The sequence below is a fragment of the Temnothorax americanus genome, unplaced genomic scaffold (genome assembly GCF_048541705.1).
Source record: "Temnothorax americanus isolate GAGA-0224 unplaced genomic scaffold, ASM4854170v1 Scaffold28, whole genome shotgun sequence".
NCBI classification, from domain to species: Eukaryota; Metazoa; Arthropoda; class Insecta; order Hymenoptera; family Formicidae; genus Temnothorax; species Temnothorax americanus.
Genome location: NW_027509421.1, coordinates 1788088 through 1804354, shown reverse-complemented (window position 1 = coordinate 1804354; position 16267 = coordinate 1788088). Strand labels below are relative to the sequence as shown.

Sequence of the window (16267 nt, the reverse complement as noted above, 5' to 3'; positions counted from 1 at the left end):
GAAATCATTGTTAAAATACGACTTTCTCTTTACGGGAACAATAAACGACTATTATAAAGTCGATATGCATCTCATAAAAAAAAACGACAATAAAAAATGTGTTCACATTTTTTTTTCTCCAACAGTGTAGAAGTGTTGGTCGAGTAAGTCGAGTTAATTACTTTATTTCACCTTTTCTACACGCATATTATATCTTAAATAAATTCTCAAATAAAGGTCTTTTTCCATGGCCCCGGAAGAATCATTGCATTTCTCAGAGCCCCTTCCTAAAGCGCATGGAGGGAACTCGTGGTGGTTTTAGCCGGTAGTATCCTATAGCGATGTACATGCATGGAATCCGGCACTTCTCCCCTTTTTGGGGGAGAGGGGGCACTGAGTGCGTGACTGGCTGCTGCCACTGGCGGCGCTGCCCGATCGTGTCCCAGTAGTTTGAAGATTTCCCCACGTTAAAAAAAAAAGGCTTTTTCCATATTTTCGCTTGAAAGAAAATTTATGTCGACGCCCATGCACTTTCTCTTCTTTGTTCGCGTTTCAATGAGTCACTAGACGTACATATAATGCTCTGTCCTAAAAATAGTCAAACCGAAAAGATTTTTATAAGTTTGGTAAAAGGTATGATCATGGTGCATGAGGCCATCACTGAAACAGAGACTCGCATGCCATTTGCCATTTGAGTGCCCAATGTAGTAAGGGATAGTGCTGGGCGTTGACGAAAATCAGGCCAAAAATGGCAGCCAATATATGTGTGTGTGACCGCTGATATAAATTGAATATATATTTGATAGCACATCTAATATTTTTCCAAGAATATTTTCTCTTTATAAGAAACAACAAATGTTACAAAATCCAATATAAAGCTTACAAAAAAAGATGATAAGAAATACGTTCGCAATTTTTCTTTATTTTTGAGTGCTGCAGAATTGTTAGTCGAGCTAATAAAATAATTTCACTCTCATTTTTTACACATGTTCTACACATGTTTTACACGTGTTTTCAAATAAAGGTCTTTTTCCATATTTTCGCTTGAAAAAAAATTTATGTCGACGCCCACTTTCTCTTCTTTGTTCGCGTTTCAATAAGTCACTAGACGTACATATAATGCTCTGTCCTGAAAATGTTCAAACCAAAAAGATTTTTATAAGTTTACGTCTGCCTAGCTGGCCCCCCCCCCACTTGCTCAAAATTTAATGATTAAATTATATAATAATGCGCTATTTATGCGCTCTTCAAATCCGTCAAAAAATAATTTTGCGCTCTTTTTGTTTAATAAAAAAAATTGTTTTAAATGGGAGGGCTGAGTAGGCTGTCAGTGAGCCCCCCCACATGTTAATCGTAAGCAAATCTAAAAAACAAGTACACAGGATTTATGCGCTAATTATGCGCACTTACATCAGGGTAATTTCAATTTTTGCGCCGCAACCCTTAAGGGACTTTCCTCTTGATGCGAATGCTAAAATTCTCTTGTAACTCGTTAAAAATACTAAAATTTGATTACTCAATTCGATTAACTATGCATAATATTTATCCGAATTAAGATGCGCTATTATTTTGAGATAATTACGATTTTTGCGCCGCAACCCTTAGAGGACTTCCTTCTTGGTGCAAATGGTCATATTCCCTTGTAACTTGTTAAAATGCCAAAATTTGATTATCCAACTATACACGAGACTTACCCGAATTATGCGCTATTATTTTGAGATGATTACGATTTTTGCGCCGCAACCCTTAAAGGACTTCCCTCTTGGTGCAAATGGTCACATTCCCGGTAAAGTTTTACAATTAGGACCCCAACGAGAAATCAATTAAAAAGAGGTAAATTCTATGTAATTTTGCCCCCCACCCGAATCCAAAACTGTTGATAAAATTTGAGCCTACGTAGTTAACGCGCTTTAAACACTTAAATACTTTTAAAGCGCTTCAACTAACCTATATAGATAAATTTCCTAGGTTTGCTCACACAATGGGGGGATGCAGGGGGCGGAGCCCCCCCCCGCCCATGCATGTACTTTGATATATTATATAGGATATATTGGATGAAAGCTAATTGTAAGTAATATGGATTATAAGTATACATGGGTTTTTTGACGATATCTTGAAAAATACAAGCGACCCCCAAATTTTATCAACAGTTTTGGATTGGGGGGGCAAAAATACATAGAATTTACCTCCTTTTAATTAATTTCTCGTTGGGGCCCTAATTGTAAAACTTTACCAGGAATATGACCATTTGTACCAAGAGGGAAGTCCTCTAAGGGTTGCGGCGCAAAAATCGTAATCATCTCAAAATAATAGCGCATCTTAATTCGGATAAGTATTATGCATGGTTAATCGAATTGAGTAATCAAATTTTAGTATTTTTAACGAGTTACAAGAGAATTTTAGCATTCGCACCAAGAGGAAAGTCCCTTAAGGGTTGCGGCGCAAAAATTGAAAATACCCTGATGTGAGAGCGCATAATTAGCACATAAATCCTGTGTACTTGTTTTTTAGATTTGCTTACGATTAACATGTGAGGGGGGGCTCACTGACGGCCTACTCAGCCCCCCATTTAAAACAATTTTTTTTTTACTAAACGAAAAGAGCGCAAAATTTTTTTTTGACGGATTTGAAGAGCGCATAAATAGCGCATTATTATATAATTTAATCATTAAATTTTGAGCAAGTGGGGGGGCCAGTTAGGCAGACGTTATAAGTTTGGTAAAAGGTATGATCATGGTGCATGGGGCCATCACTGAAACAGAGACTCGTATGCCATTTGCCACTCGTGTGCCCAATGCAGTAAGGGATATAGTGCTGGGCGTTGACAAAAATCAGGCCAAAAATTGCAGCCAATGACCGCTGATCTAAATTGAATATATTTGGTAGCACATCTAATATTTTTCTAAGAATATTTTCTCTTTATAAGAAACAACAATTGTTACAAAATCCAATATAAATCTTACAAAAAAAGATGATAAAAAATACGTTCGCAATTTTTCTTTATTTTTGAATGTTGCAGAATTGTTAGTCGAGCTAATAAAATAATTTCACTTTTATTTCTTGGTCTTTTTCCATATTTTCGCTTGAAAGAAAATTTATGTCGGCGCCCACTTTCTCTTCTTTGTTCGCGTTTCAACGAGTCACTAGACGTACATGTAATGCTCTGTCCTAAAAATTGTCAAACCGAAAAGATTTTTATAAGTTTGGTAAAAGGTATGATCATCGTGCATGAAGCCATCACTGAAACAGAGACTCGCATGTCATTTGCCATTCGTGTGCCCAATGCAGTAAGGGATAATGGGCGTTGACGAAAATCCCATGTAAGAATTGCCCGTAGTGACAAGGTAGCCAAAGCTTGGCCGGAGCTAGGGCGTTCAACCATTGTCCAAGAATCTGTCAGCCAATACTGGTCCATCATTGGCAATTTACTGGTTGTTGAATAGTCAGGCGTTACAACGAAGGCCGACGCTTGGCCAACGTAGGGCACCCAACTGTCGGCCAGAGTTCTGTCAGCCAGTACTCGACCAACAGTGGTAAATAACTGACTGCCTACTTATAGAATAGGCAGGCATTGTGACAAAGCCCTACGGTTGGCCAATAGTTGGCACCCGCACATCGGCCAATATTCTGTCAGACAGTACTGAACCATCACTAGCAAATGACTAAGCAAATGTCCGAATCATTCGATAGATGACATTTGATAGGATCCATTTCTCTTATTTAAAATTCGACCAACGATGCTATAAGAACGATATATAAATGACGAAACTGCACAACTTATATCAGTTGTATCGTGGAGTCCACTTTTATAATAGAAATGTGACACACTTTTGGATTGATGTTAACGTTAATGTCACCTTATTTTTTAAGACTGATAATAATTAAATAAACAAAACATATATATATATATATATATAACGCATGTATTTTATAACAAAACTCGATTCTTAATTAATTATCAACTAGTCTGAAATCTGGCAACCAGTACTGGCGCAGTACTGAGCCGATAGTAAATCCTATACTGGGGCAGTACAAGTAGACAACGGCTGGGCCAGTACTGTCTGCCAGTATTGGACCGGAGTTATCATCCATGGTTGCACCAGTATTGTTTCGGTACGGTTACCAGTACTGTGCCAGTCTACCAACTCTGGGAAACAGTAATGGCTTAGTACTGGGCCGGTCATAAAATCCTATATGGGAATCAAGCCGAAAATTGCAGCCAATGACCGCTGATCTAAATTGAATATATTTGGTAGCACATCTAATATTTTTCTAAGAATATTTTCTCTTTATAAGAAACAACAATTGTTACAAAATCCAATATGAATCTTACAAAAAAAGATGATAAATACGTTCGCAATTTTTATTTATTTTTGAGTGCTGCAGAACTGCTTCAATATTTGCGCTTGAAAGGAATTTTACGTGTTATATGACTTGCAGTAAATAAAACAAGAAATCTGTTCCAAAGAAATTTTTTTAAATTATAGAATGCTTGGATTGTGTGTGTGTGTGTGCGTGTGTGTGTGCGTGTGTGTGTGTGTGTGTGTGTGTGTGTGTGTGTGTGTGTGTGTGTGTGTGTGTGTGTGTGTGTGTGTGTGTGTGTGTGTGTGTGTATGTATGTGTGTGTGTGTGTGTGTGTGTGTGTGTGAGGATTACATTCGCGTGAAACGTGTGCAGTAATCATCTTGCTCCGTTTGCATTCTGCGACGACAGTTGGAACACGCCTCTAGAGTCTAGATCAATATTTTGTTATGTTACATGTTCGACCAGTTACATGTTTACATGTATTACAATAAAATCCACAATTCAAAATTATTCAGAAACTTTTAATCATACACAGTTACTAGCTTGCTTGCCCCTTTTTAATAGATTATATATGTAGAATGTTGTCTCGTTTAAAAAACAGTAGTAATATTCTTTCGTATAACGCGATGAAGATATTATTATTCAATGTATCTCAAACGATCAAATATCTTTATAACAAGAAACGTATATTTTTCTGAAATAATTTCTTTTAGTTAAATCTCGAATGTATAATAAATCTAATAATAGTCGTAAAACACGTAGTTTAAAACACTCGAGCTATAAATGGTATTTTATTGCGATTTTACTTTTTATATATACTTTACTTCGGAGTTAGATTTACAAACGTTCGATGCTTGCAATGGTTCTCTCAAAAATAAAAAAGTATTTCGCTCAAGAGGTTTCGCTATAAATCGCAAACGGCAAAACAGAAAAGAGTAAGAGAAAAGCTGTAGAGAGAAAACTCAATTCATCATAAAACATGAATATTCGAAGTCGCACGAGCGAACTAGGACTTACCTCCGAGACAAGCAAGGTCGCGCTCCAAAATTTTAACACCGGGAATACGTGCGGCTTTATGCATTCCATGGCACCCACGTGGAATCCTTTCATTGCGTCATGTTTCCGAGACATGTTCCTCTCGATCGCTATGATGAGATCCACGTGTACGCACGCGATACGTCCGCGTATACGTACGCAGCTTATTTATATCGTCGCACGCAAACCGCATATGCCAGGATGCCGCCCGATCGCGGATCGGAGTGGGTACACGGAGAGAATTTTGTCTTAAAATTTACCCTGAAATCATGGTAGTTGTGGGACAACATGTACCACCAAGAATTTTATGCGAGCTATTCTGATTAATATCTACCACAATAAAAAAATATTAATATCTATTACATTAAAATATAAATTATGTTTGATTAATTTTACTAAAATATATCTAAGAAATTTCAATAATTTTTCAAAATTTACCAATCTGCTTGGTAATTTTTATCACGTTGTTTGTAAAATGTCTTTTGTATATTTTAAAAATTCCTTGGTTGCCAAGTAATCCCAAGTTTTATAGTAAATTTAAGAGTAAAATATAACAAAAAATTCTCTCCGTGTACCACACGTGCTCCGGCGCCGCGGCGTCGCGGCGCGGCGGGGATCCTTCAAGTGAACAGGCTTAAATTTAACAAAGAGGCTTTGATAAATTACCTGCCAAATATCAAACTGGCGACAGCGTTCTCCAAAAAAATATTATATCCGTTAAAGAAAATTCTGTGCGTGTTTAGGCAAAAATTTGAGCTGCGTGAAAAGCGAGGTGAAAAGCTTATGAGTGTGTTACGCGAAATTCTACATGCGGCACAAAGAGAATTTATTCATTTCATTCATGAGATTATTCTTTCTCCATTAATATACACATATATATATAAATCAAGATTTGATTCTGAAGTTTTACAATACATTTTGCAGCTAACTATAATATCTCGAATTATATTAGGTATCCTAGATCGTGGATTGTCTAAATTTAAATTAACAAAAAACTGTTTTCTTTTTCTTCAAACCATAATTATATACAATTCAAAACTTAGGCCGGTATTCATAGTCGGTTCTTATTTTAAGACCGGCTTAAGTAATGTCTTAAGATGCTAATACGGCTTTGTGATTGGTTAATGACATCTTCAGATTGTACTTAAGACGGTCTTAAATATAAGAACCGACTATGAATACCGGCCTTATTTAGGCCGATGAAAGAATTTCCTTTTTGAAATAAAGAATGTGAATTGTGTTCCTAATATTCTGGCTTGTTCAAGTCAAAAAGTCAACTTGGAAAAACCCATCCTGTCTCATAAATTAAGTAATGGAGGGGAGAAGATAGGATAGATGGTTTTCGACAAGTTTTGAAGTAGATCTTGATCTATCATATTTACCTTTCAAGAAGGTACTTCTTTAATGACCACTGTTTTCACCATTTCTGCCGTCGAAGAAATCGATTGGATATGGTTTACTTCCGAATAGGCGGAAAAGGACACGCGCCAGATACTCCTCGCCGTGCCTTTCAGTTCGATCGACAAGAATCAGAGGCGAGATACATATTTAAGCGGCAAGTAAAATCGCGATAACGCGATACCGGCATTTATTTTATGACTACATAAAGTAGTTGCGTAATTGAGACACCACTGCTTTAGTTATACGAGACTTCAGATATTAGATAATTAATTCAAACACCTGTTGCGAACGTATACGCGAGCAGAAATTTTTGCTTGTGCATTCCGCGAACATCGAAGCGTGTGTACAATTATAAATGTACAATTATAAATAATTGTAACATGATAAAAACGTCACACATAATTAAACGGAAAGATGAGTATGCTAAAATTTATGTGCATAATGTAAGCGCTACAAAGGTCACTTTGCCGGTGCAATCGTTCCTTAGAATCTTGTATGGTCTCCCAAATATAAATCTTTCATTTTTGTTCACAAAAGTCTCTGAAACATCGCATGTATTTTGCAGAATATATAAAAACTAATGCAAGTCGGCACGATCAAAGATCTCCTTGTAAAAGAAAGTCGCACATAAATCATCACAAAAGAATTTTCAGTATTTAAATTTCCTTACCGATGTGATACTTAAAAAATTATTTAAAATAATAATTAAATAAATTAAATTTAAAATAATAATTTATAAAATGCTCAAGACAGAGTTAATTACGTCTTTAATGTCTTACGTCCTTCGCTGGGAAGATACGTGCATTATCTCTCCCGTGCTTTATTTCTCCCCTTCTAACTTCGACCGATTCGACACGCATGTAACGCCTTTCTCTTTACCGTTGAAGAAATGGAAGAAAATCGTCGGAAGACAGTGTCATCCCTTCCCCCTTTCACCGCACGTTTCGCACTCGATTAGATTACGTTCCTTACTGCGCATCGTTTCATTCGCGTTATCACGCTAGTTTCACTCGCGCGCATCATTCGTGCGTAACAACCGCTCGCGCGATACAAGAAAATAAAAAAAATTAGTAGAAATAAGACGTAAAGCATGTCGGATGAGTGACGCATGTCGTTCGACGTGCAACGTACATTACTTACAAGGGCAGGGGTCAGTGAACTATACGCAGCCCGTGGGTATTACATGAATAAAGAAAGCGACTTATACATGAATAAAAAAAACTGTAGAAATTCACTTTTTATCTTATTATACATGTAAAAGCCATAGTGGGGTGAGTCAAATTTTTTAAAATATTGACTCGTGTGCACAGATGCAATCTATACAATATATAAATTGCATCTATGCACACGAGCCAATATTTTAAAAATTTTGACTTACATGCACCGGTCACAGCTGCGGCTTTCACCCAGTCTATATATGAGCATCTGCGTAACGTCCTTAATTTTGTCAAACCCTTTTCAAAAGTTAACATTTGCATCTTTATACCTGAAAAAATCTTTAATAGCGTTTTTCACTGGCAGAACTGGTGCGCACTCAGTGCACATTAAAGCCGTTGTACACTGATTTAGTCTCTAATATTTAAAGTAATATAAAATGCAAATATTTCGACTGATAAAATACTCAGTACATATTTTACCAAATAGTGCAATAAAGAATATTGAGGATTTCATGATTTAACCCGATTATATTAAACATACACTTTACGTTGGTTTGTGTACGACGGCTTTAATGTGCACTGAGTGCGCACCGGCTCTGCCAGTGAAAAACGCTATAAGAGTTTTAAGGTCCTTAAGATTTTACAGTCTGTACGATTTTCTTTGGCAACGCCAAAGTTAATCCTCGGTCACACCTCCTTTTTCGAACACGTTTGTCACACAGGATTAATTTAACCTCAACCAATTTTCAAGCAGCTGCTGTTCAAAAACTAACAGTTAAGTGGATCGCAAAAAAATTCTAGAATTAAATCTAAACATTGTAGAATGTATTCTCATTATAAAAAAATTAACTTTTTGAGTGGCATTATGTTAAAAAAAATCCTTAAAAAATGTAAATTTCCAGAAAAAAATCAAAACCATAACTTTCATTTTCCAATGTTTTTGCTCAAAACTTTGCATAGTACTCTTAAAATATGTTACTTTAATAAAAAAGAAATATAGTCTAGGATTACTTTGACCCCGTGTGACAACCGAGAGTTGACGCCACCATAGCGATTAGCACGAGTTGTTATCGCTGTACCAGAAGCCGACGACATTCTGCGTATCTTTGATAATAACGTTCCATTCATAAATTCGAAGAAAATTCGAATCGTCCGTAAATTGATAATTGTAACTTTCCAATGCCGATTTAACCCTATTATTTTCACATTTATTTAAGCTAGAAAAAACATACGTGTTTGTATTTTTGATAACATCACCTCTGTAAAGTTAGCACCCCATCTTTAAAAAAATCATTTTTTTCTTTAAGTTCTGAATGCACCCCGAAGAGTTCTAGAGTTCCTTGTCAATTTTAGAAATAGTTCCGGCGAATAAAGCTAAAAAAACCGTTGATTAATCTTGGGGGTGCTAACTTCACAAAATGAAATCCCTAAATCAGCGATAACAATAAAAGTATTAAAAATATTTAATTTTGCCATTAGGATTTCTTTTAGAACTCTTGAGGTGCTACCCAGAACTCTCAACAGAACTCCCAGAACTGAAAAAAATATTTTTTTTATTTTACTCAAAAACGGAATATATCGAAAACTTTTTATATATCGGTCGTAGCGCCTCGAACATTAATAGTTTTTGGTAGAACTCGTGAGGTGCTACTCAGAACTCTCATAAAATTGCCCGGTTTACGAAAAAAAAAATGTTATCCTTCGGAACTTAGAAATTTTTCGACCTGACATACGAAAAATCGCGAGAACTTTTTATATATCGGTCGTAGCGCTTCGAGCATTAATAGTTTTTGGTAGAACTCGTGAGGTGCTACCCAGAACTCGGATAAAATTGCCCGGTTTACGAAACAAAAATTTTATCCTTCGGAACTTAGAAATTTTTCGACCCGACATACGAAAAATCGCGAGAACTTTTTATATATCGGTCGTAGCGCTTCGAGCCTTAATAGTTTTTGGTAGAACTCGTGAGGTGCTACCCAGAACTCGGATAAAATTGCCCGGTTTACGAAACAAAAATTTTATCCTTCGGAACTTAGAAATTTTTCGACCCGACATACGAAAAATCGCGAGAACTTTTTATATATCGGTCGTAGCGCTTCGAGCATTAATAGTTTTTGGTAGAACTCGTGAGGTGCTACCCAAAACTCTGATAAAATTTCCCGGTTTACGAAACAAAAATTTTATCCTTCGGAACTTAGAAATTTTTCGACCCGACATACGAAAAATCGCGAGAACTTTTTATATATAGGTCGTAGCGTTTTGAGCCTTAATAGATTTTGGTAGAACTCGTGAGGTGCTACCCAGAACTCAAAGCAGAACTTCCAAAATTTAAAAAAAAATTTTTTGATTATACGAAAAATCGCGAGATCTTTTTATATATCAGGGCAATTTTATCAAAGTTCTGGGTAGCACCTCACGAGTTCTACCAAAAACTATTAAGGCTCGAAGCGCTACGACCGATATATAAAAAGTTCTCGCGATTTTTCACACGTCGGGTCGAAAAATTTCTAAGTTCCAAAGGATAAAATATTTGTTTCGTAAACCGGGCAATTTTATCAGAGTTCTGGGTAGCACCTTACAAGTTCTACCAAAAACTATTAATGCTCGAAGCGCTACGACCGATATTGTATAAAAAGATCTCGCGATTTTTCGTATAATCAAAAAATTTTTTTTTAAATTTTGGAAGTTCTGCTTTGAGTTCTGGGTAGCACCTCACGAGTTCTACCAAAAACTATTAATGCTCGAAGCGCTACGACCGATATATAAAAAGTTCTCGCGATTTTTCGTATGTCAGGTCGAAAAATTTCTAAGTTCCGAAGGATAACATTTTTTTTTTCGTAACCGGGCAATTTTATGAGAGTTCTGGGTAGCACCTCACGAGTTCTACCAAAAACTATTAATGTTCGAGGCGCTACGACCGATATATAAAAAGTTTTCGATATATTCCGTTTTTGAGTAAAATAAAAAAAATATTTTTTTCAGTTCTGGGAGTTCTGTTGAGAGTTCTGGGTAGCACCTCAAGAGTTCTAAAAGAAATCCTAATGGCAAAATTAAATATTTTTAATACTTTTATTGTGATCGCTGATTTAGGGATTTCATTTTGTGAAGTTAGCACCCCCAAGATTAATCAACGGTTTTTTTAGCTTTATTCGCCGGAACTATTTCTAAAATTGACAAGGAACTCTAGAACTCTTCGGGGTGCATTCAGAACTTAAAGAAAAAAATGATTTTTTTAAAGATGGGGTGCTAACTTCACAGAGGTGATAACATCTCTATTTAGAAGTGTTTAAATACATGTGCTATCAAAACATGTGTTAGACCTACCTAACACAAGATTGAAAGGAACTAATAAATATATGCAATATTATGTTCAAGATAAGATTTAAAAAATACAGACGGATACTATTTTATTACATACCTAACTCTAATAGCGTTTTTTCATTGGCAGAACTGGTGCGCACTCAGTGCACATTAAGGCCGTTGTACACTGATTTAATCTCTAATATTTAAAGTAAAATGCAAATATTTTGACTGATAAAATACCTAGTACATATTTTACCAAATAGTGCAGTAAAGAATATTGAGGATTTCATGATTTAACCCGTTTATTAAACATACGCATTACGTTGATTTGTGTACAAGCCATATGGCTACAACGGAAGGAAACGAAAGGGTCAAAAGAATTCGAAAGTCATATATATATATATATATATATATATATTTTTTTTTTTTCATATATATATTTTTTCATATAAATATTAAAAAAACAAAATAATACTTTAATAAAAACAAGACTTATTTGTTTTTATGCGCGCTTTCATTATCGATGCAAAAGAAATATTCTCTAAATAGAGATTTATATATCTATTAAATTAAAATAATTAAGCTAACTATAGAACACGAAGATATATTATATATAATTATAAAAATTGCGAAAATGCTTTAGCAAAATTTCGATCTTTTCGGAAACGATCGATATACGTAAAAAAAGCATCTTTAATTTTTAAGAAAAGAATTACGAGAACAAAATTAACAATAAGGCAACAAATTATCGCTAATTCCTACACGTGCTCCGCGTTCGATGGCCCGCTTTTATTCTTAGATCTTATTGTTAGCTTTCAAAACGCCGCATATAAATGCAACCTCGCGTCATTTCTAAATGCCATTTTAAATGCCTGGTGACCTTATCAGCACCGAGCTGGCACCAGTTTTGCACCTGGTAATGTCGATGCAAACGCGTACGCGTGCACACAGGCACGTGCACGCGTACCGCGTCTGCGATAACCGGCGGGTCCTTCGCTCGCGATCGTCACGCGCGAATTTCACGCGCGCGCGCGCGCGCGCGCTAACGGGACCTGCGCCTCGTCCTAACGGAAACCGCGTGATCGCGCGTGTCTATTGAAACGCGAACGAAGGTCTCACGCGCGGCGGAAAGGTGCTTTTACGAACTATCTCGCGGACTTAATTTTTATGAGATAAAAAAACGACTAAAGATAATGAGATAAACGGAACACGCGCTGAATCGCGGAGTTCTAACGGGAAAACCCGCGATGCGAATCAGCGATGTGTCCGTCCGTTCGAGAGGAGACTTTATCGTTCTCGCAGGTCGGCCATCGTCCGAGCGTGGCAAAATTTCCTATCTCCTTTGCTTTTTCTTTTTAATTTTATTGATGATGAGACGAAGAAACTCGCCGTTTTCTCTAACGCTTCTTCGCTTGACCGCGACCGAGATCTTAATCGTACGGATCGGAACGATCGCTACACGTGCGTCGGATGTGTTTTCGCGTCTCTCTCTCCTCCAGTGGGAGGCACGTTCAAGGAGCCGGGATTTTTCGAAGGAAGAAACAGATGCCGAGACGAGACGTGGATTTTCTGCAAATTCGGACGAGGTTCTGCGAACACGTGCGAGGGGGAAGGATAAAAGTCGAGACGAGTTTGACACACCTGCAACGCATATGCTTATGTTGTATTAATACAGGGTGGACCATTTTAATCCATCCAGTCGAATATCTCGAAAACCAAGCCCGGGAGAGAAAAATGTTTCAGACAAAAGTTGTTGACATAAAATACAAAATATCTTGTAAAACATTAAGTTTTCGGTAATGTTATCTTAATACTTTTACGCACAGAATAATAAGACGAATCAATTGGTATAAAAAAAGATATAGTTGATTTTAAAAAAAAGTATGCAGATGCGTGTTGCAAATTACATATTTTTTCTTAAAGGAACTATGCCTTTTTTTATACCAATTGATTCGTCTCATTATTCTGTGCATAAAAGTATTAAGGTAACGTTACCGAAAACTTAATGTTTTACAAGATATTTTGTATTTTATGTCAAAATACTAGAACTTTCAAGCCTTATAATTCCAAAAGTTTTTAATGAAAAAAAAACTGTATTATAGTGTTTTGAAAAGCTCTCGAGATTAGCTACAAGAATATGCATTGAAAAATAGGGGTTTCCATTTAAGAAATTAAAGGTGTCGTTTACGTGAGCTTTAAACGACCCTCCATGGTTAAATCAATGACACCATCTTATGGCCCCCTCGAAACCAAACAACTTTTGTCTGAAACATTTTTCTCTCCCGGGCTTGGTTTTCGAGATATTCAACTGGATGAATTAAAATGGTCCACCCTGTATTTTGTTTGTCACAAGAAAAAGGACCCTTCACGATTCGAATGAGAAAAACGGTGTTGGCAGAAAAGGTGCCGGTGGAGCTAGCGGTGGTGGTGGTGGTGGACCAACTCGAACATTGAAAACGTTTTTCAAAAGAATCGTGTGGGGTCCTTCATCTTGAGGTGGCCTTATAGGACACCTGCGTTATTCTTTGACAGATGTATCGCCCCAGTCAAACTTCTCGCCTGGCAGTGTCTTTGAACCGTTCGAGAACATCCCTCCTCTCCTCTCCAATAAATCAATCAATACATCCGATAAACATCAAATAAAATATTATCCTAATCCATTAAGTCTTAGAAGGCCCCTCCGTGCTTTTCTGTTTTAAATCCTTGTAACCCGGTTCCTAATCAAAATTTTTAGACCGCGTGATTGGTATTTAGGAGTAAAGAAAGTTGCTTTTAATGGTACATAAGTACTTTAGCCACTTTTGAGAAATTATATTTTGTGAAATCTTTCCATAAATAAAAAAAAGATAAAATTTTAAATGTTTAAGCTTACCAACAAAATCAATTTTGTATACACTTACAGTTAGTTTAACATGTATATTATTAATTTATTAATTTATTTTCATGATGAGAGAGGTTGTTTGCTCAGTAATTGGGACATTCACAAAAAAAATGCACGTAGGCCTCCTAGGTTTTAATCCAATCCGGATATATGCACCTTGCTTCGTGAGCAACGTGCGAAAGGTTCTCGACACTGAGAGCAGTGAGAGCACCTAAAAATGCAGATCGGGACGTGTGATCAACCTCTGCTTTCGTTGTTTTTTTTTACTCCATTCTTTTAAAATCTTCCGCTTTTCTCTCGGTTTTTTTTTTTTTTTTAGTACAGCCGTAAACTTTCTACCGCAGCTAAACCAAGTTTTTTATTGCAAAACTTTTATTGCCAATTTCTTTCAAACAAAAAATTTATGGTCTTACTTTTTTTCGAAGAGAAGTCAAACATAGACATGAGTTTATGGCGCTTATTCATTTTACAAGCATCACTTCTAATTTTGTTCTTGAAAATACTACGATTACCAACCACTGTACCTTAGAAATTAAATTTAAAATTAGACACTATATAAAAATTTTCAATATGACTTTTTCTAAATATTGTATCTAAATATTGTAATAAACATAAAACCATTTACCATTATACAATTTAAGCTCCTGGTATATCGAAAAATGTATTAACTCCATTTTGACAAAAACTGAAGATACGATTCTTTACCTCTAACAATAAGATATATATATTTTTATTTATTTATTTATTTTGGAAGTGCCGCCCGCGTATAATAAACGAGTACCGAGTATGCGTTATATCGACGAGCCTGCTCCAAAACTACAACACGTGCGTTTTCATCGCGCGTCGACATTTGCGCGAGAACGCACTGAAGAAAGAAAGAAGGGAGAAACGTGGCCGGGCCGGCGCGAAACATCCGGAGCGCGCCGCGCGCCTCTAGTGTGGGACCTATAATAACAGCCCGGTTATCGCTCCGGTAGGCGCCAAGTGTGTCGCATGCGTGCATGCGTGCGTGCGTGCGCGCGCGCGCAAGCGGCTCCATCGCCCCGCCACCCATCTCGCGATCCGCGCGGCCTACGTATTATACATTATACTGATTACTGGACTGATGAACGATGACTGAGAGGGATGCTTACGTTTCTGCGAGTCCTGGCGGGAGCGCGATCGCCGGCTCACGGCGTAGCAGATCACGAGGACGATCCCGCCGGCGATCAACGTGGCGAGCAGCATCATCAGGCCGGGCACGCTCGCGCTCTCCAGCACGTTCGTCGGGCACGTCGTGTTCTCCATCTTCGGCACCGCCGCCGCGTGCGAACGGGGAGAAGCCTCAACCGGCACTTTTGGCCGCGCGAGTCGCGAGAGCGTAGGCACCGCGCACCACGTATACGCGCGCGCGGACGTAACAACACAACAACGGCGCGCACCCCTCACACACGCGCACGTAACGTACGTAGATGCGCGCGCGCGCGCGCGCACATACACACGTACACGTTCCACGCGCGCTCACGTGCCGGGACAGCGGCGCGGCGGAAAGAAGCCGCGGTTAAAGCCCGTGGTATACCGGAGGTGCCCGCGCGACCACGCGACTAAACGAAGCGGAAATCGGAGGGTGGGCGGCGCGCGCGTGTTATCTCCGCGTTCGTTCCAGTCCCACACGCACCAGTCACATGCACGGCGAACACGACGACGTGTGGCGTGTGCGTGCGCGTGCCGCCCGGCGCGTAAAGCGTAAACCGGGCGTTCCGAAAAGCCACAGGCCACTTGAATGATGGTGGGGGAAGGGGGGGTGAGCGAGCCGGCCGCGGTGCGTACGTTTCGCTAGATCGCCGTGTCGCCGAGTGATTTCGCGAATCGGCGCGGCGGGCGCCGGCCTCGCGCTGGTGCGCTCCGTGCTCCGATCGCGTGACCGCAGCCGTGAATCAACGGAGTCACGGAGTAGACGCGCGACACTACCGCCGGCGAAAGTTCCGTTCCGCGCGCGTTCTCGCGAAAGGGGGGTCAATTCGGCGAACACGGCCGAATTAATCGCGCGCCGCGGCGACGACGTTTCCTCCCTCTCCACGCTTCTCCCTTCTGTCTCTCTTTTATCCACCTGTCTAGGTTCACGGTGCGCGCCTCAGCTCCCGCCGTTTTAACGCGGGAAATTTCAAAACCGCTCGTCGTCGCGCCTTCTCTCGGCACGGCGCGCGCGCGATACAAGATTCGATAC

General features: G+C 38.6%; 1 protein-coding gene across 3 annotated transcripts in view; it reads right to left on the bottom strand.

Annotated features, from left to right (window-relative positions):
* Positions 1 to 16267, bottom strand: part of LOC143899719 (transducin beta-like protein 2) — a 54070-nt gene that overhangs the window by 37228 nt on the left and 575 nt on the right. The window contains exon 1 of one of the 3 annotated variants that reach the window (XM_077410238.1): positions 15195 to 16265. The exons of 1 other annotated variant lie outside the window; for it this stretch is intronic. In XM_077410238.1, coding sequence (XP_077266364.1) covers positions 15195 to 15348 — 154 coding nt within the window. In that variant the 5' untranslated portion in view covers positions 15349 to 16265. Of the gene's footprint in view, positions 1 to 15194; positions 16266 to 16267 lie in introns of those variants that run through there. One more of the 3 variants, XM_077410242.1, reaches the window with a different exon arrangement.